The sequence below is a fragment of the Molothrus ater genome, chromosome 15 (assembly GCF_012460135.2).
Source record: "Molothrus ater isolate BHLD 08-10-18 breed brown headed cowbird chromosome 15, BPBGC_Mater_1.1, whole genome shotgun sequence".
NCBI lineage: Eukaryota > Metazoa > Chordata > Aves > Passeriformes > Icteridae > Molothrus > Molothrus ater.
Window position 1 is genome coordinate 4238723 of NC_050492.2, and position 27263 is coordinate 4265985.

Here is a 27263-nt window from a genome sequence, read left to right on the forward strand (position 1 = left end):
AGCACAGGAAAAATGAAATGTTGGTTTTCTCCTGGTTCTGGCAAAATGAGCACAAACCTAATTTTCTGCAAGATGATCACTTTGTAATGTAATGTTCTACTTGTTCTACCTTTAATGAATGGTTTCCTGACAAATTTAATGTCCTGAGGGTCCCAGTGTGCTGGGCAGTGTTGCAGACCTGGAGGCAGACAGGTTTGCTGTGTTTGTTGTTTCAGGAATTGTCTCTGGAAGAAATCGCCTTCTCTGTTCTTCAATACCTGCAGGAATGTGCATTTCAGGCCAGCTAGGGCTTAGCAGGGAATCTTTAGGAAGCTTTTGTGATTTGAAGAGGGTGATGAACAATTTCTGGGTGTTTAAGTTACTGGTGTATTCAAAATTAATTTTCCTCCAACTAGAATGAAGTCAGAAAAGCTATTATAGAAAGATTGAGCACCAGTAACTATTCATTGTAATAAGAATATTTTTTTGTTATATGAATTATAAATTAACTACACGACAGCATTTTCATGTTTATTAACAATTGGCTTTGAAGTTCTCAGTTTCATAAAGGCAAGAAGTTTTATCAGGAATATAAATGTAAAGAAACTATAAACTTCATGGAAAAAGGAATGACAATTTTTAATTTAACATTGTTCTTCCTCCTGAAAGAAAATTATAATAATTTTCCCAGGCTTCCAGTAAATAGTGCAGCTGAAGCCAGCAGAGTATTTTTGAACTTGCAGTAAATGCTCCATAATTGCCTCTGGTGGCAAGTTCTCTGCCTGGGGAACCAGGTTGGCTCCTGTAGTTGAATCCTGTAATATGATTTTCATTCACTGCTGTAAATTGGCTCTGGACAGCTTCTCATGTCTAACCTGACTACATTGTTCTGGATCTCACCAGTCAAACTGTGTCTTGCATTCCACAGAAGTTTATTTTGTCAGGCCAAAAAGATGTAGAAAATTTTTTGTTGAACTCAAAACACAAAAATAATAAAGAAATAATAAATATTTTAGATTGATAGTCAGTGAAGAAAATAAAAATACATGGAAAATTTTAAGAATAAAAGTGTTTTCGGTGCTGAGACAAATTAAGGAAAACAGAAAGCTGCATTTCACAGTTTTAGAAACAAGCAGAAACAGCAGGGAGTTTCTGCTGCAAGATCAAGGCAGATTTATTTCTTACATCTTTACTTTTCTTTCTGAAGTTGTGTAACTAATGTCATCTGCAGGCACAGGAAGGTGGGCTTGTTTTGATAAATTTCTAGGTTTCATACATATGGTAATTTTTATTTCAGCCATATCAATTTTTACCTTCTTCACTGCTTTTTTATAACTGGGAAATTTCTTTTAGAAAAAAAGTTATGTTCAGGTTAATTTACTCAGGCAAGCTGTGTAGGATTAAACTTAAAAGGTTTGTAGATTTGAGATTGTTTTGGTTTTTAGTTTGGTTTAGGATTTTTTGGGTTTGTATGTGTATGTCTAGTCTCTTTTTCCCAGAGATATCACTTCAGTCCAGTATAAACACAAATTGATAATTACTAATAAAAATGAGTGGTATAACCAAAAAGGCATATATATTTTATCTAATACAAATTTCAACACAAAGCTCCTGTGTTGCCAAGCAAAACAGAGATTGCAATATATAACGAGCATATACATTCTTAAAGCTGATTATGAAGAGGAAAAGCAATCACAGAAAATAAAATAGAAAGCATAAAATCACAGCTTTGACATAAAATATACTAATCAGATTTTTTACTGTTTGAAATACAAATTGTCTTTTGGCTAACACATGTTCTGTTTATTTTGCTTAAAAAGACTGTGAAAATAAGAAAGGATTTGAGGAATGTCTATTGTCAAATAACAGAATCTGTTGAGAAAATATTACAGGTGGCAGAATTTCAACTACCAAACAGCTACTTAATTTTCCTGCTAATTTCTGGTGTTCTGCCTTTTCCTTGTCAGTATTGTAAATGTGCAGTAAAAACAGATGTACAGAATGTACACAGCTCCTAACAGTAAGTTAGATTAGAGATTAAAAAATAACTTTTTGGTTTTTTCTGTCAGCTTACTTCCATTTTCACTAAAAGAATAGTTTTGTGTTACAACTTGACAAAAAAAATGCAAATCGGCTTGAAATTCTCAGATCCCTGAGCATTGTGAGAAAACCTGGGGAGTGATCAGGGCTGGAAGTTTCTTGAAATAATTGGAAGTCAATAGAGGGTGGTCAGGATTGACCTCCTCAACCAGTAATTAAACAGCAATGTGATGTGTTCAGGGCTTAGTCTGTCTGGGACCTCACAGAGCTTCTCAGTGCAGCAGATATTCTGGGTCTGGCTTGTTAAAAACTATCCTACAGGTTTATATTTATCAGGTTCAACCATTGGTGAATGATTGCTTTCACACAGGTGCTAGAGAAACTCTGTCTCCCTTCAGAATAACAAAACCAACCTCAAAACAGCCCCCCTAAAAAGAATTCCAAAAAAATATCAGTGAAAAGTGCTCAGAGCAGATGCTGGGCTGGAAGTGAATACCAGAACAGTGCAGCACCCTGGGGATGGTCTCTTGGGAGCCTTCTGAACCCAAATCCCTGGGTCTGAGCTGCAGTCCCTGGGTGCCAGGTATGGGATCCATGTCCCTGCTGGTCACTACCCCACAGCATCTCAGAAACACCAACACTGAGCCCATCTCAGAAACACCAACACTGAACCCAGCTCAGAAACACCAACACTGCACCCATGTCAGAAACACCAACTCTGAACCCAGCTCAGAAACACCAACTCTGAACCCATCTCAGAAACACCAACACTGAACCCAGCTCAGAAACACCAACACTGCACCCATGTCAGAAACACCAACACTGAGCCCATCTCAGAAACACCAACACTGAACCCATGTCAGAAACACCAACACTGCACCCATCTCAGAAACACCAACACTGAACCCATGTCAGAAACACCAACACTGCACCCAGCTCAGAAACACCAACACTGAACCCAGCTCAGAAACACCAACACTGAACCCAGCTCAGAAACACCAACACTGCACCCAGCTCAGAAACACCAACACTGAACCCAGCTCAGAAACACCAACACTGAACCCATGTCAGAAACACCAACACTGCACCCAGCTCAGAAACACCAACACTGAACCCAGCTCAGAAACACCAACACTGAACCCAGCTCAGAAACACCAACACTGAACCCATGTCAGAAACACCAACTCTGAACCCAGCTCAGAAACACCAACACTGCACCCAGCTCAGAAACACCAACACTGAACCCAGCTCAGAAACACCAACACTGAACCCAGCTCAGAAACACCAACACTGAGCCCATCTCAGAAACACCAACTCTGAACTCAGCTCAGAAACACCAACACTGAACCCATGTCAGAAACACCAACTCTGAACCCAGCTCAGAAACACCAACACTGAAACCATCTCAGAAACACCAACACTGCACCCATGTCAGAAACACCAACACTGAACTCAGCTCAGAAACACCAACTCTGAGCCCAGCTCAGAAACACCAACACTGCACCCAGCTCAGAAACACCAACTCTGAACCCAGCTCAGAAACACCAACACTGAACCCAGCTCAGAAACACCAACTCTGAACCCAGCTCAGAAACACCAACACTGAACTCATGGGCTGCTTCAATGAGGGATGGAATTACCAGCAGGGACCTGGAAACTGCCAGATCTCTCCAGCCTAAGGACTCTGCTTCCTGTGTTTGTGTTCACAGCCACTGTCCTGCACAGAGGGGAAATTCTTCCTGCAAACCCTGATCCCAAGTCCACATGCCCCAGTAAAGTCAGCTGAGATGGGAAGTTGCCTGTCTAGTCTAGAATCATCCAGAAATGCCTCTGTCTAGTATAGACTCAGAGCATTATTTTGTATTCTATCCCCAAAACAGCTTCTGATTTACCCTGAACACCCTCACAGGTGATGGCTCAGGGGAGCTCACCTGGACTTGGACATCTGGGCACAACCCAGCAGCATTCCTGCAGGTGTGGGAGCAGCTCAGGGGGAGCCTGCACCCTCAGCCAGGGATAAAGAAAGGAAAATATATGAATGAGACTGGCAGGGACATTACAATGATGAGCTGTGTACATTCTGATGAGAAGGGCCAAAATTTCCCACCACAAATATGGAGTGTCACAGTGGTAGAGGGAGAAGGTTTGAGGTTTGGCAGAACAATGCTTCATCTGGTGTTAATGTGGTTAGAGAGACGTTGGTGTTTTGTCAAAAGATGTTCTGTGAAATACCAGTCTGTGGATTTCTCTGGTGTCCTGATTGTCTGTGCTATATTTAATGCAAAATTAACGTGCTACAACAGAGGGGATGGATTTCTAATGTGGCTGCCATCACAAATTCAGCAGTTACCAGAGATGCCTGATCAACTGCTCAGCTACACAGCTGAAACTAAATTCACTACAGTGTGTCAGAAGATCCAATGTCACCAGCACTGCTTTTAGAATAACACCATGGTATCAGGAACATATCAAAACATCTGTTTTCATTCTGAAAGATATCTTTTGGTGAGCAGAATTACCTATGTAACTTCCTAGGTAGATTTATGTTGACAAGTCACTTCACTGTGGATGGGATTTTGTCTTTTGAAGATCTGCCCTGGGGTGAGTTGTTAGGAAGCAGCCCTGTCTAAAACTACAGCAGGAGCTCGACAGCTAGACCTGAACATCAACAGCAAAGGGAATATGAAGGGAAACTCCAGTTGTCACCTTTATTAATGCAGGTGGAGGCTTTACTGGCTCTCAGCTCTCCATTTCCTAAGGCAGATTCCATAAGAAGCATTTATAATGTGTATTATTAATTTTATTTGGGAGTCATTCAGGTGCTGTGATGAAAGGCAGCAGTATAAAAGTCTTGGAGGACCCAATTTGTTTAGGGGTTTTATAGTGGTGGTAGAGTCTGGCTGGGCTGCAGGGTGAAGGCTTCAACTGTTAAAACAAGCAGTAAGCACAGACATCTAAAATCCTCCAAAATCCTCCATGTCCTGCCATCCCAAAGCACTTTGTTTTCTAGAAAACTTTCTTTTTTCTTTTTTCTTTTTTTTTTTTTTTCCCCTGGGGACTGAGGATTGAGGCACAAAAAGCTGAGGTTTGAGAGGCACAAAAAGCTGAGGGTTGAGAGGCACAAAAAGCTGTTCCCTGGGATGTCAGGCCATGAGCACTTTCTGAAGCAGCAGGACTGCAGGTTTGGGCCCTGCTGCACTGTGGCTGTTTCAGGTTGTGCTGCTGGATGAGCTACAAGTCCTGACTGTGACTGCAGGGCAGGATTCCTCCCTTCCCTCCCATCCAGGGCTGTCCTGGGTAAATATTCAGTGGAGACACCCAAACCTGCTGTGTATGCTAGGAGTAAAGATTGTGTGTCAGACAAAGAGGCAAAGAAAGGTGTCAGGGCAGGGGTCAGATCCAGCTCATATCTGCAGTAAGAAGACCATGTATGATGGTGATTTATTTAGTATGATTTATTCACCTTCAATACTAAAAATACACCTGTAGACTTTTCCTCATCAGAGACTAAAATGCACAGTAAGATATGAGAGCCTAAATTATCAGATAAATGTTGGAATAATGGTCCTAGTAGCTTTTTATAATCCAGTTGCTTCAGTCCCTGGCTTGATTGTTGTGTTCCCTAGAAATTTCCTCCTTCCTAACCCAAACTGTTCTCCCCATCCCTGGCTTCTGTCACGTCACAGACATCTTTTATGAAAAATCCTTTCCTTAGGATTTTTCCTCCTGAGAAGCTGAGAGGCCTCAGGAACAAAATGTAAACAATGGTTATCTGCTGCTGTGGAATGCAACAGGTGCATCTGGGATTGGGCTCATGTGGTTGTTTCTAATTAATGGCCAATCACAGTCAGCTGGCTCAGACTCTCTGTCCCAGCTTCTGTTATCATTCTTGCTTTTCTATTCTTAGCCAGCCTTCTGATGAAATCCTTTCTTCTATTCTTTTAGTATAGTTTTAATATAATATATATCATAAAATAACAAATCAAGCCTTCTGAAACACTGAGTCAACATTCTCATCTCTTCCCTCATCCTCAGAGCCCCGTGAACACCATCACATGTCACCATGGTGGATGTCAATGCTCCTTCCTTCCCCACCCAGTTCCCTGCAAACCCCTGCTTACAGGGAGGAGGAAAACAAGGATTTTGCCCTTCCCAGCACTCTTCACACAGGCTGTGTGTCCTGCCAGTGCCACAGGTGTGTTTCCCTCCCTTGGAGGTGGCTTTGGCTCGGGGCTGTTTGGTCCTGGCAGGCTGAGCCATGGCAGCCCAGCAGAGCCCAGGAGGAACCTGGCTCATCCCCTCTGTGTCCCAGCAGGGCCCCAGTGCCTGCCCCATGCCCAGGGACACTGGTGACACAGCTCCTGGCACTGTTAATAGAGCGTGCCTGTCTCATTTGTAGGCTCTATTCATCTGACAGCTGAGAATTATCAGTACTGATGCTTCCCTCCCTCTCTTTTTCTCCAAGGTGGTGATTTGTCTATGTTATGGGTAGGTAAGCTTGACAAAACATTGCACATTAGCAGCTGAGACAGTGTTTGAAATGGGAAAATTGCTAGCAAACTGCTCCATTAGAGACCCAAATAACAAATTCTTTCTTTCCCTCAATGAAAGGGAGATAGTTAAAGCCCAAATTAATACGTCTGTCTCCCCAGCTCTGCAGGGGGAATCACTCTTCAAGACGAATGGCTTCATCACTCCTGAGTGTGAGCTGGCTCTGCTAAGTCCCCGTTAGGCAGAGTTTTTTATCCTTTTGTGTTTTGCCATCCTGGGCGTGAGCAATGCAGGCACCACAGGAGGAGGTGATGAAAAGATTTGCACCTCAGTGAACTTTGAGATGGATTAGCATGGGAATTTGAGTGCTTGTTCTTTACCCTGGGATAGTTTTTCATCTTTAACTGCATGGTTTCCCCGGGTTTGTTTTGTTCTGGTTTTTTCTCTGATGTGTTTACTTTTTGCTCTCATTGCTGCAAAGTCATTTAAAACAAATGTAGGAAGAAGGAGGACTTTATCCTGTCTAGCATCATGTTATTACAAGAAAAAATGGATCTGAATCCAGTGGGCCCTCATACTTTCCAATCTCTGATGATATATTAGAGAAGAGAAAGGAAATTGTTCCTGTCCTTTGATGTTGTTGTCAAAGCCTCTAAAATAAAGCTGGGAGAGGCAGACAGAGCATTGCTGTGTGTGGGGAGGGGGAGATGTGCCTCACTTCATCTCAGCACTCAGCACAGCCACAGGGGCAACAGAGGAGCAACAGAAACCTCTGGGAGCTTGAACAGGACCAGTTCCCTTTATCAGTTTTGGGAATTCTTCTTGGCAAGTCTCTTAAATAGATCTGAATATGAAATATCACAGGAGAATCAAGAAAAATTTTATTGAGTTGTAAGAAACCTTTAATGGGAGGGGAGGTAGTCATTTAAATTATCAAAATTTAGCTTTTTAGAACTGTGTGTCCTGTACAGATTTCTCAAATGTAAAATTATTTTATATATATTCTGCTAATACCCCCCAAAAATGAACTCCCAGATGTTGCTTTGCACTAGCATAGATGGTTTTGTAGTGTATGACAGCACTCCATAGTATAGGGATGCACCATAAAAAGCACAGTTTTCCAAAGGTCATGTTCTAGGTAACCTAGGTATTCTTCTCAGAAATAAAATGTGGCTGTAAAATTTACACTTTCACACTTTTTGGGGCAAAAAAGCCAATATTAGGTAAGAATACTGTTTTTCACTTTATTTCAAAGATGGCATCTCTAGCAGTTTCCCATTGTAGAGTTTCTAATTAGGCCTTCATCTCCCTGAAATTTCCAGCTCCCCTCCTGGCAGAACCTGGAATGTCTTGAGATTTTTAATTGTCTGCTGTCCTCAACATGTCATGTATGAGCTAAATGAGGTGAATGAGTAAAGTATTAACCCAAACAAGGTGTTTCCTGTCATTTTACTTGTGAAACTGCATTGTGTTTTTCAGGCTAGGTCTGCCATTCTGTAACATCCATTTGTGTAAAAAATAAATAGAAGTCAGGTCAGAACTTCATTCTGTTAAGGCACAGCTTATTTAATGCAGCCCTGGACTTGGTGCCCTGCTTTGTGCCCAGGCTGGAGCCCACCTGCCCACACACCCTGATGGGGGCCCGTGGTGCTGCTCTGGTGCCATCTGCAAGATGCAGTGCACTGAGCAGAACGTGCCATGAGATTCTTGAGTCCTTCATTTGCAGAGGGTTTGGTGGAATAAAGCAATGTCAGGTGCTGTGGTGGGAATGCAGCAGCAGATGACAAGAGCCTTGTCCATCTATTTCTGTACAGGCCATCTGCTGCAGATTTTGTAGGAAAGGGTGAAGAGTTCATTAGGTAGCTTCAGAATGCAACTCTCAAATAACTCCTGTTTCTGTCTTCCTCTCCACTTTTCCTAGAAATTTATTTTTATTTTCTTTTTTATTTATTTATTTTCTTTTTTTTTATTTCTTTTTTTTTTTTATTATTACGTGGGACCTGTGGCTAACTATTCCAATTTTGGATATTTTTTTCACCCTCTCTGGGGTGAAAACTCTGTGTGCATTTCCACCCTTGAGTCACTAAAATTGCCTGGGAATTTTGCTGGTGAAGAGCCCCACGTTCCCCCCAGCCCTGTGTTTGGGTTTCCCTGTAGGGGCTGCGTGCTGCCCTGGTGTGCAGGATGGCTGAGCCCCCAGTTTCCATCCCCAGGGCCAGGAAATCGGGCAGGCATGACCCTCTTTTGTTCCTAGAAGTGCCTGCACAGAAACACTTGGGAGGAGTTGAACACCCGGCTGGCAAGCTGACAAAAAGCCTTTATGGGAAGAGTGTGTGCTGCTAATTCTGGTGACAAACACCCAACAATAGTGGCGTGCTGGAGCTCACAGCAATTTGCATTTCACTGTGGACTTGCCAGAAATGAAATGTGTTATATTTAGACCAACTGGAAGGGAAATCTCAGACACTAATTCAGATCACAAAACGAGGAATAGAATTAACTCTGATCACAACCTTTAAAAAATAGATGGCTACAGATATAAAAGAGGGTGAGCACATTGGCTGTACAAGCTGACTGTGCAAATATCAAAATATTTGTACTTAAATAGCTTCTTAGAGTATAAATGAGCTGGCAAATTATCTTATTTTCAAGGGGATTCTTTTCTTTTGCTTATGAAAGCACAGATCACCAGAGGGATAGAGAGCTTACACATTTTCTCTCTACTGTACCCTAGTACTGTGCAAACCTTGATTTACTTCTCCCTTCTCCCATTTCACTTTATTGTCATTCCTGGTTTTAAAGGTTTTTTTCTCCCATCTGCATTGCTGCAGCAACTTGAAATGACTGGAGTGCCTCATTCCATCATTCCAATATGTTTTTGTATTTCAATTCTAAGCCATTTTCAACCACAGATTTTTTACTATTTAAACTTATTAGGACACTTCAGGGAAAAAAAAAAGACACAACATTTCAATAATAAATAAGAGCAAGGTGAAACCACATTTTGGTCTCAGTCCCAGCTCAGTAGAAATTTAGCTACTATGGTGAGTGGAATTTGTTTTTTGAGGATCCACTTTTACATTTCTAATGGAGATGAATATTTGAAGTTCATCTGAGGAGAAGCCATTCCTTTTAGCAGGAATTCAGGGAACTTGCTGACAAATACTTGAAAGTACTGTGGGGAAAGAACAGAAATTAATCTCAGTGGTTTCTGTAGGCGGTGTCTTAAAGCTGCTTACATTTTATGTTAGTGATACATGCATTTATGGTACTTCATAAAGAATACTTCTTTCAAGTCAAATACTAGAAATAAAAACAGCAGACTTTTTATGTACTCTGGACCATATTTTAGAAAAACTTAAGTATTTGGTAGTTGGAATAGGAAGATGCAGTTCTCTTTTTTTACCCTTATAACATAAAATGCTCCCTACCCTCTTAAAAATATGAATCCACCTAGCAGCGAATTCACTTTGGTTTCTAGCATGTTCCCAGGTTGTTGCTCCTGAATTGGTCTGGTTGTGTTATTAATCTGTTTACTAAGCTGTCACAGCCTAGCCTAGCTGTCAGTTTAAACAGTTACATTCTATTTACAACAGCTGGTCAAGGAAAGCATCTGTATTTTCTATTTTCTACCTTAACTTTAAAATGTGCCTACTATTATTTATTAATTCCATGAGCCTTAAAAGTCCAGTTTCCTTAGCTTGTGGCATTTTTTCTAGACCAATTTAGCAATCAGAGAGATTATTTTATTTTTCTAAGTCATTTTCTCAGTATTTTTTCCTATTTAGTGGACTTCAAAATAAAAACATGTTTTGCATAAGACCCTGTAAAATTGCTTTATTTTTATATAAACTGTGCTGTCATAATTAATGTGATTCCTGTCCTGTAGCTGTGTAGTTAACATGTATATTGCTTTGTTTGTTTTCAGACGTTTGGAGCAAAACCTCATCAAAATCATTCCCCCTGGAGCTTTCACCCAGTACAAGAAGCTGAAAGAATGTAAGTTTTAATAAGACCAACATGCAAGAGCAATCATGAATCTTCTAGCTTCAAGTTCAGTATCTTCATTTGAGAAACATCTTGGCAATTCTATGTTGAAATCACTGGGGATTGCACAAATCATCTCTTCAGAGCATAAGCAACAATGGAATTTGGTTCAGGATGCCCAACGGTGCATGAAATCCTTAATAATGCTTAATTTCACTTCCTATTATAAACGAAGTGATTTAATTAGTTGTTAGTCTGCTCAGACTTCAAACCTGCTTCCCCGGAATAGATTTGGAGTTCTGTTTCTCCTCTCATCCGTCTCTCCCTGTTTGCAGCACGCCAGGGTGGTGACCCCAGCCGGAGCAGGAGCCAGTTCTCTCAGAGCAGGGAGGAGGTTTTGCAGTGCCTTTGATGTGCTGATGTTGAAATGCTTTGACTGTTTACAAGAAAACAAAGAAACCTGCTGCAGCTTGTTTTCTCTGTCGCTTAATCACTAGGAGATATCCAGATAATTCTTCCTTTTATTACTCCTTTTGTTTTCACTCTGGATTAAAAAAGTAATAATCCTGATGTGTAGCAGTGCTGTCATGCAGATAACACGGGGCATTCCTCCAGTCAGGTTTTTCTTTCATTTTTGACTGATATGTGAGAGATGATGTGACAGCTCCACGATGATACAGATCGTGGTAAAGCAAGCTAGCCCTGCTTGCCCTCAGAAATGGAGATATTGCTGCTGCCACTGGAGCAGTAACTTCCAGAAGTCATTCAGGCTTTGTAGATGAGTGCTAATGCTGCTGGAAAAGTGCCTTTGCAGCTCTCCTCTGATGTGAACAATGCTGGAATTAAGGCACTGTCAGCTCATTTCAGAGAAGGCACTGGATTATCAGATAGCTTTGGGAAACTGAAGTCAGCTTGCACCACACATAGATTTAAGAGCAAAATTGCTGTGTTTTCCAGTCCTAGTTTAACAAGTTCCTTGAGCTGAAGAGCTGTAAATATGGATCTGAATATTTAACAGGTCAAATCATCAATCTTAGATGGTCTCTATTCTTCTGTCTCACTTCCAATATAGCTGTATGTATTTTTAAAGAAGTGCTGTATTGGATAGTAAGATGGTAATTTCAGTGAATAATGATGGATCCCTTTTCAGTGACCTAAATTGTAACTTTTTTATTATTAAAATCACTACATAGTTCTTTCTAAGGTATGACTAATTTTAGATTTTTGTGATGTTTTACTGTCTTTTCATATTTCATTGATGGGTGAAGTGTAGTTTTATGGGAGTTGACCAAAAAATACTCTTTAATGTAGATAGCTGCCCTATCCAACATAGCACTTGCTATGTGAAATTATTAATGTTAGAATTCTGCAGCAGAATTCCATTAGCAAGTGGTGCTAACAGCTTTTTGGGATATAATTGGCATACTCATTGAGATCTGAGCTCATCATGAAATAATAAGTTATTGTGGCAGATGATCTGTGCCAAAGCTTAGTTGGCATGACAGGGTCTTGTGGGAGAACTTGGGACAGGTATTTGGGCTGCAGAATGCCCCATAACAAACCTGATGTTTTGCCATTTGTTTTCTACCTGTTTGCTTGTTAAAGTTTATTTCCTGCTGGACAGTGAGGCCCTGGATTGAGCAACAGTTCTGTTACACATGGTTTTGTTGAGGACATTTGTTTCAGTATTTAAAGAGATTATTGACACCATCTTTTCAAGATTCTCAGTCCTGTTAACACAAAAAAATTACTTTGGTGAAAAGACTATATCCTCAAACAAAAGAATCATCCATCCTTTACCTTTAGAGGAAGGATAAGTTCAGTATCACTGAAGTTTTGTTAGCCTTTCTTCATTTCTGTCACTTGGATTTCAATGAACAATGCCATAGCAGGAAGATTTTCAATTTAATTAATGGATGCCCTACTGGGGGTAGAAATGCAGAACATTAATATACTTGTTGTTATTGTAACCATTAAGTACTATTATAATATTTTATATCATTAGGGTTTTAGCATAATCCTGTAAATTGTATTGTATTTTTCTCCTTCAGGTGAAAAAATATGCAAAAATGTTAGTGATAATAGTCCTCATTTGCAACTCTGTACTCTCTGTATTTTGATTCTTTACTGAGTATTTCCTGCAAGATAATGAAGTTTCCTTTCCTTAGCTAATTGGATAACTGAGACTAATTATTAAATTAGATCCACTTGTCCAACATAATCTTGATATGACTTGATATTATTAGGTCAAGATGATTGCAAAAAATGTATATTAATTCAAGTCCTATACTTGTATATAGCTGCATTTTGCTGTTCAGAATTATCTCTTCAACAGCTTCCAGGATGTGAGAGTTATTTTGGTGATTAGGTTTAGTAAAGGAGCTGAAACCTATTTTGTCTTGGATTTAATCAGAATTGCCCACATTTCCTGTCTCTGCTCTTCTGAGGCTTTTAACTAACAAGTTTGTAGAGCAACAGTAAGAGCCAAGTATATGGAATAACTTTGAAGGTTGTGGTTGCACCTCTCTAGCTCTGATGCTTGTAGTGGCATTTCATGTTGTCAGACTAATTTTACCACATTTTAGCAGAAAACACATTGAGATTTCACAGGCTTGCCAGTAGCTCTGTGGAGTTGTGACATTTTTAAGCAGCTTCCACAAACTAAACTGTGTATAACATGGATTTTGCTGAGTACTCTTGTCAAATGAGAACAGTCCATTTCATGTGTTGGAGATAATCAAGTAATCTGTTTTTAATAATGTTAGTCAACAAGAGAGTATTCAACCAATGCTATTAATAGTCTTGCATTTGGCTGCATCTAAAAATAAATCTGTTTTGTTTCAAAACCTTTTACAGTGAAGACATTTAAGCCATACAGTCATGTGTTACTCAGCATCTTGCAGGGTATCCTTTCTGTGCTGGTGCAAAGTCAAAACCAATTTATGTCCCCAGCTGGTGACTGAGCACAGCCACCCTCCAAGGTGTGTGCAACAACCTTTTCAGAGGTTTCTATCATGCTGTCAGAGGTGCAGGGAGGGAGTGTGAGGTGACTGATATCATCCCTGCCTGAGTGCAATCCTGATAATTTTATTACATTTCCAGTTGAAGAGGCACACTTCCCCTGAGTGATTCTGAGATAGCCTAAACTAAGAGAATGAGCCTTCTGTCATCTAAATTGTCCTGGTTGTGCAGCTTAGAAAAGCCTCTGTCTGTCTTGATGTAAATGAAAGACAGAATAGGACAATCTCACCAAAGCAGGCCAAACACAGGGAACAGAAATGCCAGGACAAAATTGAATCCCTTTCTCTCAGTCAAGTCAGAAGGAGATGGAATCTCCTAATCTGACAGCAGTGGAACTTGGGCTCTAATGGAAAGGAAATAATGTGTCTAATTATCTTCTAATGCTGATTGTAGTGCAGCTGCATGAAGTGAGCCCAGCGTGGCGTTTCTGTCGCTCAGGCACCATCACTCACACACTCCTTAGGGTCCAGCCAAGGGAGAGAGGGAGGGTGGGAATGCTGAGCTGCAGCAGCTCACTAAAACACTGCTGAAATGCTTCAATCAAAAGCTAGATGCCCCTTCTCAGATGCTTCTTGTTGTTCAGCAAACTCGCCTTTTCCAGTGATTTTGGCAGATTTAAATTCCTCAATATTTAACATTCCTCAATATTTAAGATTCCTCAATATTTAATATTCCTCAATAAATAGATAGGACTGATCCACTTCTGCTTACTAGATAAAAAGCAGCAGTCAGTCTAAACAAGTTTCACAAAAACCTGTATAAAAACAAAAACAAATGTTCCTACTTTCAAGGTGCCAAGTTTGGTTGCTGTAAGTTGAGCTGCAAAACCGAAACATTCCATGAATCCTGTCCTGCTAGGCAGGATGTTGTAGCAGAAAACATCAGTAGATTGCAGAGCAATTCTTTATGAGCTTTAAAAAAGAATCAAACCTTAGAAAAGTTACCAAAAAAACAAACAAAAAAATCCCACTTAACATGCCTAGATTTGAAAAGAGTTTGAGGACCTCATTAAAATTTATCCAACATAATTTGTAGCTCAAAAATGTAGAGAATGGAAAACCTCTTAATTTTCTGATTAGTAAGTTCTCATTCAAGTGATGTTTTATTTAGAGGCTACTTGGATCCATAGCACGTGCCCCAGTGGAAATCCCAGTGAAGATGTGCAGGAAATACTGCATTGCTGCAGCTATCAGTGAAGAGATTGGACACTGCTGGTACAAGCTGATATCAGCCATCAGGGAGGGCAGTGAGGTGGCTGAAGGTTGAGTCCCAGCTCCCACCTGGTTGAGCTGATGGACAGAAGGTCTGGGTGACAGTGACAGTCACAATGGGGCACCCAGCTCTGAGCACCTGGGTGCCAAGTGTAGTAAATTGGGCTCCTTGTGTAAAGTTACTGTGGCACAGTCTGCATTTATCCTTGTGTTCTTGGCTGGTTATGATTCAAATTGAAGAGTGTTTTCCAAACCAGGAGCTCACTTTACTTTAAAAATCCAGCAGGCCCTCCTGACTGAGTCCCACTCACAGCCCAGCCAAAGGGTGGGTCTGGCTGGGCTCCCTGGCAGGGTCTGCAGTGGGCTGGGGTCCCCCCAGTGCTGCTGCCTCCAGAGCTCCACAATTCCCACTCAGCTGCTTGAAGGCTTCCTCCAGTGTCTGATCTTCACCAGATCAGTGCTGAGTGGATTTTGTGCCGCTTGTTTTTTCTAGGCCACTAAAGCCCAGACCCCAGAGAGCAGCTGAGCTCCCTGCTCTGGGATCAGGGGCTGTGCACTCTGCATCATCCGCTCTGCTCTTACCAAGCCGCCCTTCCATGCCTGCCCTGCAGGGTTCAGACACCTTTGTGCTTTGTCATTTGCAGTGCCATCTCCAGTATCAATGGCTTTGGGATGGTTTCATCAGTGCCACTGTTGTTCTTCATAAAAACTTTTTTAACATCCATAAAATCAAAGCACTTATTAAGAAGAGTGTTCTCTATTGAGGCTGTGGCCTGTTATTCTGCCTATCTCTGCCCTTACATCCTTCATCATTTCTCTGAGATAATATGATCTATTATTTCTGTTTTTATATCAAGTGTGTTCTTCCAATACAGCTAAAATATTTTCATTCAATTCCTGTTTACTAACATTTTTTAAAATCTTTCTTTTCACAGAGACATCAGCAAGAATCAAATAACTGACATTGCACCTGATGCATTCAAAGGCTTGAAATCTCTCATTTCATTGTAAGTAGAAAATAGAACTGAATGGGCATTTGGGGAGAGCTTGCATGTAAGAGGAATAAAAATGATAATGTGCTGTCTGGGGGAACATATGTTTCTGTGTGCAACTGCCAGCTTGTGTGAAGCATCTGATCTTTTGTAAATGAAAAATTTTGTAAATGAAAAATGAAGTTCAGAAAGGAGGACTGTCTACAAGTCTCTCATAAGGCTGCTGAGTTCTGCACTTCAAATCACTTCAAACATGATTCAGTCTTCTGTACCCGTGCACCTGCAGGCTGCTCCATGCCCCCACACTGCTCATGGCTCACCAAAACCTCACCTTAGGCATGACTGGGGCTGTCAGGCAGGGGAGAGTTGGGGAAATATTTCCATACTGGATTTTTCTTCTGTAGTAAAGAAATTACACTTTCTTTGGAGTTTTCTGGTTTATTTGCTTTTGGGGTTTTTTTGGGTTTTTTTGTTTGTTTGGTTGGTTTTGGTTTTTTGTTTTGGTTTTTTTTTTTTGTGGTGTGGGGTTTTGTTTGATTGGTTTTTGTTTTAGTATTGGGAGTTTTTTTGTGGTGGTGGGTTTTGGTTTGTCTTTTTTTTCTTCAAGCTAGCTAGGAAAGGACCTAATCATAAGAAAATGTTTATATACCTTAGCTGTAGTTACTGCTTTATTAAGCTGGAAGGGGACTAAGATATTATTTCATACAGGAGATAAAAGGAAGGTAGAATCTCCTGACAGCCATTTGTTTCTCTTTATAGAGCACAGAAAATGATTTAGCACCAAGCTGAATTTACATGCAGCTGTGTTTCAGCCTAGGTACCCACAGCACTATTAAAACAGTTGAGCTTTTAATGGGCAAAAAGAGCAAGATCAGAAGCTGAATATTGAGGATAAACTAGAATAGAGTAGTAGAAACGTTGAGAAGAGGAGAGCACAACTAGAATGATATTTACCTGTGTTAATTTTAAAAACAGTATGGAAACAATTATCTCATTAACATTCATATAACCCAGCTTGGTTTCTAAAATCTGTAGTTTATTTCTACAAGTTGACATAAATTTATTTTCTGAATACTGGATAATTCTGAGAAACTGAATAATTTTTTGGCTAGAAGAATATCAGAAAGTTATTAAGTACTAAACTTCCATGTTGCAGTAAACCTCTGAGCCAGAATGCAGAAGGATTGGCCCTTTTTTGTGCCCTGAATCCAGCTGGGAGAATGCCAGAAATATATATTAAGTGTTGCTGGTGTTTGTTAAATAGTTCAGGCAGTGTTATTCCACATGCTGTGGAAATGGTCAAATCCCTCTCTGCTGTCTGGAAGCAATTCAGCAGGAGAGTGACATTTACTGAGGGCTACAGCTCTGGCTTGGTATGAAACTACTGCTGATGCTGCAGTGCTGCAGCTTCCTGGTCCTGGCACAGCTCCTGCTTGGAGTGAGCTGGATGGGCTGGACATTTCCACTGGGCTTGACTTCCCAAGGCAGAATTTATTCAGCTTTAGCACAGTTAATTCAGATACCCCCAGGAGGCCTCAGGAGTGTGGGACAAAACACATCAGAGTGGACAGAGAGGAAATGAGAATATAAACTGGGCAGGAGTTTATGGTGTTTTGACTTGCAGACAGAAGCAAGTGACATGACTATGCATTCTCTGCCCAGTCATCCAGGGCAATATTTTAAGTAAATGATGATTGAATATGTTCATATCCAAGTGGGTGAAACAGTGCTTTAGTTAATGCCTGTAGGCTGTGGCAGGGAGATGAGGTGCAGCACAGCAAAGGCTGTAGCAAGGGAACTGCCTCCAAGTCTTCCCTCTGCCTAAGTTTCCTTCCACCACAGACACACAAAGCTGTAAAACATTTTCTCCTCTCCTTGGCAGCCTTGTTTCTAGGACAGTATCAACTTCAGTCTTGAAATTATCAGCCTCCTCCTCTAGGGTCAGTGATCAGCTGTGTTTTTACTTTCTTTTGAAAGGTTTTGCCCTTGCTGTTCATTGCAGGTAGGTCTTAAAAATGTTTTCCCTTTAGTTGCCAAGCCATGGTTAGTTCCCTCATCATTCATGAGCTGTCACTCAGACCTGGCAGGTTCCTCTCTGTAGTTATTTCAGTTTCTGAGCCCTGTGTATCATTTCAAGATGAAATGCTGGTCAGCAGAATCTGGGTTTCTCTGAAGAAAGCTTCCCCAGGTGAGGACACCCTGGATTTGCCAGCCCTCCCAATGCCACTGCCAAAGGGGAAAGAACAAGGAGGCAGGAATGGAGTGGGACAGTGGCTTACCAGTGTGTTCCCTCCTAGCAGCTCAGTCTTGTGGGTGCCCAAGGCCCCAGTAACTTCACTCAGCTGGGTGCCCTGGAGGAGCACAGCTCTGCATGGGAGGAGCAGCTCTTTCTGTTCCTGCTCCTCACTCAGGTGGGATTGGTGCTTACATTTCAATGAGACATCATTGAGGTTCACTCTCTGCACAGAGCAGCTGGACTTGCAGCCAGTCAGTTCCAACCAGAAGAAAGGAGGAGAAAGGATTCATGCACAAATGAGAATAAGCAACTTGGTTTCCATTAATAATGGAGTGCTGCTGTACAGCCTAATATCCTTGTGCTTTTTTTGTCTGTTTTTATGCCCACTTTGTGCTCCTCCCTCTGCTCCCTGCTTGCATGCAATCACAGTGCTCCCTGTGGCTCTGGGGAGCCAGAGTGCTCCTCTGGAAGGCAGCCAACCTTGTTAGTCTGCCTGCCTAATGCAGGCCTGGATTTAGATCCCTGCGTTCTGCTCTGCTTTCTCCTGAACTCAGCTTGGCTTGGTGTTTCCAGGCAAAAATGCTTCTCAGAGCACTCTGCCTGTTGTACCTGTGTTGAGATGGTAGAAAAAAAAAAGTGCAGTGCAGTTTTGAAACATGGGAATGTTTATAACAGAAGCTGTTTCCTCTAAAAGGTCTAAAACTTAAATCTTTTAAAAGTGCTAAGTGATCCATGTGCTAGTAGGTCATAAGTTTTTATTGTAAATCTATATATTTTCTCTAATAAGAAATTCCCCTATAGGAGTCAAACAGGACACAAAATGATTATACTTAAAAGGAACCATTTCTACCTTGGGTTTTCTCTGCATTTAGCAAAAAAGGCAAGTTTGTCCCTGTAGGGTAGTCAAGACTTCTCCATTCCCCACATGCAGGAAGAAATAAGTTATTTTCTCAATGCCCATTTTTCAATGGATTTTGTTCTCTATTCATGTTTTTCTTTGGATCAAGAAATTTCTACTTAGAAACATTTGGGGATGCACATAACTTCTTCTTTTTGTCCTGGTTGTTACAGGATAAGGAACTGGAATCATTATGCTTTAAGAACTTTTTCCTGGAGTTCCCTGGCTTTTCCTTTTCTTCTTCTTGTGCTGGAAGAATTAGTCTTGCCATGCAATAGCTCCTTCATATAAGTATGAGAGCAAAAAGTACCCTTGCATTGAGCAGTGTGGCAAAATTGGTTGGTTGAAAAGGAATGTATTACCTGAATTTGAAGGAAAAGTTTGAGAAACACTCTGTTTGCAGTACCTGGTGTTTGTGTTCCAGGGTTAGCAGGGCCTCTGCAGGAGCAGGAGTGGTTGATGGTTAATAACAGCAGTGGTTAATAATGCTCTGGCATGGGGGACAATAGCAATAGCTCCATGTTTCAAGATTGCTGCACACACTTTCTAAAGTAAATTTATTTTCCATGTAATCAACTCAGAATCTGTCTGGTATCAGTGAGAGAATTGTATCAGCGTTTGGTTATTGTTAATAGTATCAAAGATAAATGTAATTCCTGGGGTCAGCGAATGTCCCACAAATGTAGGTTTGGAAGGCCATATCCAGACTGTCTGGGGACATTTTATGGGATATGACAAAACAGCCTAAGCCTTCAGGGTGTTAAACTGCATGAATAAGTTTTAGACTATTGCAGAGGGAGAATTCCTTTGGTTTTGTTCATATAATGAATTAAGCTAGTGAACACTTTTAAAGCTTAGATCAGCCTGGGCACAAAGACAAGAGACAGCTTAGGTTTTGACATAGCAGTCCCATTTAGACCATCATCTGCTGGGTGATGATGTATGGGGTGTCATTCATGGTGATTTGAAATCTGCAATAAAACACTGTCTATTGCAATAGCTGGCAAACTTATTTTAAGGTAACAAATTGCTTTGGATAGTTTTACTGTGATTTATTTAGCTTAGCTTGTTCTGAAGAAATATGAAATAGTGCAGGGGGGAAAAAAATTACAAGTCTAAGTTTTTTTTAGATATTAGAAATTTATTGCTGTTTTTATCCCTATCAATTTGTCCTCTTCTGAAAACCTGAATTCGTGTTGAGCCTGTGCCATTGTACATAGCTTGGGAAATATAATTCTTCCTAGCAAGAATTGTTTTCACAGTCTGAAGGAAAGTTAAAAGAATTCTGAGGACTGAAAAAGACATTGCATAAAGTCACAATTTGACACTTCAGTAAGAATGTTTCAGCCCAGCCAAAATAAAGGAACACTTAGCTGGAAACCATATGGTCTAAAGTAAGGGATTCTGTGCTAGGCTTTCATACCTCAAAAAACTCTGTGTCACCTTCAAGGGAAAAATCTCTGTATTCTGTGATCTGACTTAATGAAGCAGATAAATTGCAACTCCATTTGCAAGTAAGGAAGCTGAGGAGCAGAGACATAAAATAAAGAACACAGCAATTGCTGTTTCACACCCTTCGAAGGTGGCGTGTTAAACTTGAGCGCATCTGAAAGGCCACGTATTGGTAAAGTCAGTGCAAATTCCCTCTTTTTAAAATGGTGCAAGAGATCAGAATGGGTAGAGACTGTGAAGAATCAGTGTAAATGTCATGTTTTAGGACCCTTCTGCTGAAGGTTTGGCCCATCATTGATTATATTCTCACCCAACATATTTGTGCTATGGGTGCTTCCTGTGCTTTCTTTGTGTGTGGTGTGTCCCAGAAGTGCAGAGCAATCTATGCAGTGACTATTTTCACTGTTTAATCTTTATTTTAGAATATCATGGGTTAAACAGCAAAACTTGAAGCTTAGTAGTAACAATTAATTATTTAATTGGAAATTTAATATCTAACATGTCTTGGGATAGATACATCGTTAGGGGATTATTAAAATATGATGCCAGAATCAGCCTAAAGAAACACAATGCCTCATTTGTGACTGTTTTATATTTGTATAACTTCTTGTTGCAGATCCATAATGACTCTTTAGGGTGCTGCTCCCAGGGATTTCCAGAGCTTGCAGTGCTGCCAGGGGTTTGTGCTTTATGTGCTGTGGTATTTGTCAGACCCTGTGGCTGACTTACTCTCCTAAAGATGAGGAGCCAATGAAGAATCAGGAGCCCACACAAAAAAAACTTAGCAATTTTTTGGTGTTCTAATTAATGTTCTAATTCACTGATTCACTGTCTATTGGCAGCAATTACTGAAGTACTTTTATTTTTATTACATGTTAACTTTGCTAGTGTGTTTTTAATTAAAAAAAAAAATGCTTTGTGTCTAAAATTTCAGGTGCTTTGGGATAGAAGAGTTGTGTTCCTGTGCCAAGCTTGCACATGAGCCAGGACACCTGCATGTCCTGCAACACGTGTGGGGAAGCAAGTGAACACCACTTTTAGAACTTTAAATGACAAAGGGCAAATCTCCTAAAATTTACCTCTGCTGGAAAAAGCACTGGAGATTTAAATGAAGCTCTTGAATTGAATTGGTCATGTTCCCTGCTATATTGCCCTTTAAAGTTGGTGTTTGGTTGTTTTTATTTGGTGTGGTTGTTGGGTTTTTTTGTTTGGTTTGGTGGTTTTTGTTTGCTTTGGTTTTGGTTTTTTGAGAGGCTTTTCTTGTTTGTTTTTTTTTACTTTTTGGGGGGTTTTTTGGTGGTTGGTTGTTTTTTGGTTTCGTTTTGTGAGTTTTTTGGGGGTGTTTGTTTTATGGGGTTTTTTTTTGTTGTCAGTTTGTTGGTTTTTTGGTTTTGTTTTGTGAGGTTTTTGGGGGTGTTTGAGGTTTTTTTTATGTTTGGTTTGGTTTTTGGGGGTTTTTTGTGGTTAGTTGGGGTTTTTTTTAATTTTGGTTTTTTTTTTGCAGGGGTGTTTGGGGTTTTTTTTGTTTTGTTTGTTTTTTGGTTTTTTGTGGTTGGTTGGGGGTTTTTCTATTTTTTTTTGGGGTGTATGGGGTTTTTTTGTTTTGCTCGTTTTCTTTTGCTCGTTTGGGGTTTTTTTGCGTGTTTTTGTTGTTGATTGGGGGTTTTTTTCTGTTTTGTTTTGTAGGGGTTTTTTGGGTGTTTGGGTTCATTTTTTTTCTTTTCTTTTGTTTATTTGTTTGTTTGTGCTTGTTTATTTTTGTCAGGGGTGTTTGTTTGGTTCCTTTGCCCCCAGAGCTGCTGCAGAGCCTGGGTGCAGAGCAGGGAGAGGGGCAGTGATGCAGGAGGACAGGAGGACAGGACAGGACAGGAGGGTCCCTGTGGCTGCCCAGGGCAGCAGCTGGGGCAGAGCCCAGTGATGCTCCTTGCTGGGACTGCGCTCTCCTGGCTGACACAGACACAGAGCTCTGAGCAAAGCAGGTTTTCTGTGCTTTCCCCTGCAGCAAAGGGCAGTGAGAGCTGCGCTGAGGAGCTGCAGTGCAGGGCAGAGCTCCCTCCCTGTGCTGCCCAGGCATGGCAGGCAGACATGGCATCAGCTCATTTGGCTCTGTGCACTGCTGAGCATGAATATGAATTAGAGACAAGTGCCTGAGCTCTCATACTGACTTTTGTTTAGCTGCTAATCTGTTTGAATGCTAATGTGCCACATGCACATAAGCCAAATTAGTTTGGAAAAGGCTTATTTTCCTTTTTGTGGCTTCTAAAAATCAGAGCTTTGCTTTATTTGATAAGCTACTTTGATCTGTTTTGCTCAAAATAATAAAGAAGTTGTATAAACACATCCAAAGTTTAAAGTTCAGTAGCACACTGCATTATAACCTTTTGCTTCTCAAATTAAAAAAAAAATTGCTTGAGGGTCTTATTTTGATATTTCTCCTCAGTAGTGCCATAGGACACGAGTGGTGATATTTCTCTAAGGTTTTGTTTTACCTCTACAGCCAGAATAACCCTTAGGCTGGAGTGCCCTTACTTTCCATGGGCATTTTGTAAAACTTAGCTCTCAATTCCTCTTTGCAGTTGTGCTGTGCATTATTGATGAGCTCTGATGATCCTGCTCCTTGACAAAACTGAGGAAGATGTTTCTCTGACATCCCAGAGTTTGCAGTCTAAACTCGGTGTACAGATGACACACTACTAAAGCTAAAGAAAGCTAAAGAAAGGCTTTTCAGGAAGACTGGGAGGTGAAGAGGTGCTGGGTTCTGTGGGCATTGATGTTTTAACCTTTTACAAATATTTTATTTGCAGAGGTTTTGCTTCTGCTTGCTAATACAGGTGCCACATCTTTGTGCAGAAGGAAAGCTATGAGCCAGCCTTTCACATGCTGGTTTAGAGCCCAGTGAAATCCAGGGACTTGATGTTCTGTCTAAATGATCCTGTTAAACCTCTCCAAGTTCAGCCACCATTTCTGTCCAGCTTTGGATGGATTATAAATATCTTCATGTATTGCATTACATTTTGTTGAAATAGGAAATTGTGTGTGTTTTCTGAAGCTAAAGTTAAGAAACAGTCAGAAAAATTTGGAAGCATTCATTGCTCACAAGAAACACTAATGGGAGCAGCACATTACAAACACCTCCTGACTCTGTACTAGATAGAGAAATTGTTGCATTTGTTTAGAGAAAATAAAATGCTGGATGACCCTGAGTTTCTTGAGTAGCACTTCAGTTTGGGTTTCAGTTGGTTTGGTATTTAAATGGTGTTGCTGTGTTTAGCTCAGAAATGAGCTGCTCTGGGAAGGCTCCCACAGGGCTGAGGGACTCCCAGTGACTGATGAAGAGCAAACTGAAGTGGTGATGCTCTGGGAAGGCCAGGGGGTATTGGAAATTGTCTGCTGTGCTAAGAGTTTGGTTTTCAGCATGTTCAGCTCTCCCTAATATTTCAAATGTTGTCAGGCAGGGTAAGCCAGGATTTCAGCCAACATCCAAGCTTCACATGGTCTTTTGATTCATTGCCAGCATTAAAAAGTGAGGGAATCAACAAATTTAGTGACATATAAGCAGCAGAGTTTTGGCATTTTCTGGTTTATACCCATTTGCCATGTCCTTTGTAGAGCACAGAAATTACATAAATCCTGTTTTTTCCCCAGTTTAAAAGGTTTAGGTAAGGAAAAATGTTGTCAGAGGGAGCCTCATCATCTTCCCTTTCACCAGGACTCACAGAAGCTCCTCAGCCACTCTCTGGTTTTTACAAATGATACCAACCTGCAGAAATGACATAAGCTCATACTTCAGCCATGATTGAATTTCTGGTGTTCCTGTCATACATGATTTTGCTCTGATCACTGGGTAACACATCTCAGCATAATGGGGGTTCTGTCTCTCTTCCCCCTTCGTTCAATATCTAAGGATAATATATGTGCATTGCTCCATTAAAAAAAAATGAAATATTTTTAATGTTAAAACTGAATCATGGATATCAGGTCATATATTTATGGTTGATTAAATATACACAGTGACTCTCATTTTTGTTATTAAAGATTTACTGATTTTTATAACTAAGCTATACCTAAATTATTTTTGAGCTCCTGAAATATATGTCTATTTCCAGTTCAGGATAAATCTCTTTATATTAGTTCATTGAAATGGTAACAGCAGCTGGTGAAGCCATAATATTTTATCCAATGATGCCTGTGTCACATTTCATGCCAATTACTGTATCTTAAGAGACTCAGTTATATGAAATTTTATCGACAACCAGCTTGTGCTCTCTGGCTTTTAAATTCAGTATTACTGAGCAGAATTCTAGGTTTTTACATCAGACAATGTGCCTTTCAGTGGCTAAAATATTTCTAAAGAGGATGGAAAAAAAAATCCTTTAACAGAATGAAAAATATTTCAGATACAGTTTTTGGATGATGTCCAGTTTCTACATTAAAAATGCCTTCCAACACCAGACGAAGCCTGAATCATAACGACTCGTTTAATGCCATGTGCTCTCTGAAAGGAAAATGAGATCAGTGGTTAAATGAAATGCCCACAGATCCTGGGCATGGTGCACCATGATCAATAAAGATGATAATGCAGAGATGTGGGAGGACACTAAACTGGGCTGTTATTTAAGATTTATTTTGTCTTCCTGAATCTTTCAGAGTGCTCTATGGAAACAAGATCACGGAGATTCCCCAGGGCCTTTTTGATGATCTTGTGTCTCTGCAGCTGCTGTGAGTATGATCCCTTCCTCTTCTTTATTTTACTGACTAGCTGGATTTACTGTTCTTTCAGCTTCTGACATTAATAGAACCACTTTTTCCACTGAAAACTCTCTGGGATGTGCTAGTCTGTTGTTTCTGTGTCAGGCAAGAGGGAGGCAAGGGCTGAAAAAACTAAAAAAGGAAGGTGTCAACAGTTTTATAGCAGAGTGTGTATAATGGATAATAGACACGGAGGATTTAAGTGTGGGGAGGAAATGAGAGATTCTGTCCAAGAAAGGAAATTTGGTCACTGGCTGATGCGTGGGTGGGGATGCCATCTGATTGTTTTTACACATTTAGCACTTGTGGTTCAATGTCTGGATCCTTGAGGGCTTCTGTGCTGCAAGAACCTGCTGGGGCAAGGGAAAGGGTAACAGGAGAGCTCTGATTGCTGCAACCCGTGCTCAGTTCCACATTCTTGTGATGTCAGATGGGGCTTAGCTGCAAGAGAAATGATTTTACAATATATTGTTATTTAAAGTATTTTATGCCATGTGTGATTGAACCTGCATGATCAGGGTAAGGTATATAGAGAGATATTCATTATGTATTAACGGAGAAGAAAAGATTTCCCAAGCCAAATGTGAGATTGCAAATTTCACTCACTTGGTCTCCATGATCACATTGGGAAGCAGTACCTCCTTCAAAGGGAAGGGAATCATCAGCCAGTCAGTAGAGGGAGCAGCAGGGAAGTGAGTTTAGAGTATTCCTAATTTCTGATTACCATCATGGATGATACACTCCAAAAATAAAGATGATGTATCAAAAGTGAGTAAATTCTGGTTTATGTCACATACAGCACTCCACTCCAAACAGTAAATCACATTTAATATAGAATATGAAGTAGCTTTTAGACTTGTCACTTGAAGCCTTTCTGACAATCCTGATGTAGCCAGCAATGAATTTCCCCATGATTTTCGTTGCCATTGGATGTGTCACTGTGACTGCAGCCTCTGCTGCCCTTACATGGGATATCAAAGTAAGCTTAGATTTGCATCAGCATTCATGAGCAAAGCCAAACCAGTAAAATGAAGTCACTGAAATGCCTCTCTATGCTGAGTGAAGGGGACCAATCAGATGTGTAATTTATCCATAAGGCCTTAATTGCAGACATGGACCAGAGCAGGGCAAGCAGGAGCCCCTCTGGTTTGGCTGTGACAGTCCCTGGGCTGGGGCAGTGGGGAGCTGCCATCACTTGATCCTCACCCTTTTTCTGGCAGCTCCTTTCCTCTCTCCTGCCCCAAACCTCACAAGTTTTCTGGCACTTCAGTGTTTCCCTGCCTGGGCAGTCAGAGAAATTTTGGGGATGGTTTGCCAGGTGTGAGGACAATAATTATGAAAGTGCAGAGGAGCTGGGACTCATCCAACTTTGAGAAAAAAACCCTGTATTTTAAAAAATCTGAGATTTAAAACCATCCTCCCCAACCCAAATATTTTACAGTTGCAGCTTTGAAGAGGTACTCTTCAAGGCTTGTTCTGTCTCATCCAGGACACTTTACAGATAGAATCCTTCCCAGGAGGAAAATATAAATAAGAAAATCACTCAACACATGGATCATCATGTCCCATAAAAATATGGGTCTAGAACTTCTGCATAAGGCATTAAGCAATTTTTAACTCCTTTATAGAACAGTCCTAGAGTGCATGTAGAGCAGGCCTTCAGTGAATTGCATATTTAACACAAGATATAATGGTTTTTAGTCAGAATTGGCTCATGTGATGCCTTGTTATTAAGGAAACGAAATCTGTGTGCCAGGGAACTGCTGAAAGGTGTTTTGCTTCAACTATTTAAGCATTCTCAAGCTGAGACAATGCAAGTTGCCCTGTTTTAGGTATTCCCAAACAGTTGGGAATTTTGGGATTCCCAAAATACCATGACCCTGGAGCCTTCCAGGGTCTTCTTGAGAGTGTTTGTATGTAAAGTATCCTTTGGCAAAGAGAGCATTGAATGATCATATTTTAAATGCAAACAAATGTCTGCAGCTTTTTGGATTGTGGCTTTGAAGCAGCTGCTCTGGGATTGCTTGTAGTATTTTAATGGCTACTAAAAAAAAAAAATAAATGTCATTTGTTGGTCTTAGACCTGCTGTTGAAGAATTGGAAGAGTGCCCTATGATTAGATCTAATTTAGTGTTCCGTGGGCACTAGATTGGATTTCTTCTTATTAGTCTGGAGACACTCTGATAAGAGCACTCTGATTAAGGTAT

General features: G+C 40.6%; 1 protein-coding gene across 1 annotated transcript in view; it reads left to right on the plus strand.

The window, feature by feature from the left end:
* Positions 1–27263, plus strand: part of SLIT3 (slit guidance ligand 3) — a 490596-nt gene that overhangs the window by 316533 nt on the left and 146800 nt on the right. The window contains exons 10-12 of the mRNA XM_036391775.2: positions 10439–10513; positions 15665–15736; positions 24955–25026. Coding sequence (XP_036247668.1) covers positions 10439–10513; positions 15665–15736; positions 24955–25026 — 219 coding nt within the window. The remainder of the gene's footprint in view (positions 1–10438; positions 10514–15664; positions 15737–24954; positions 25027–27263) is intronic.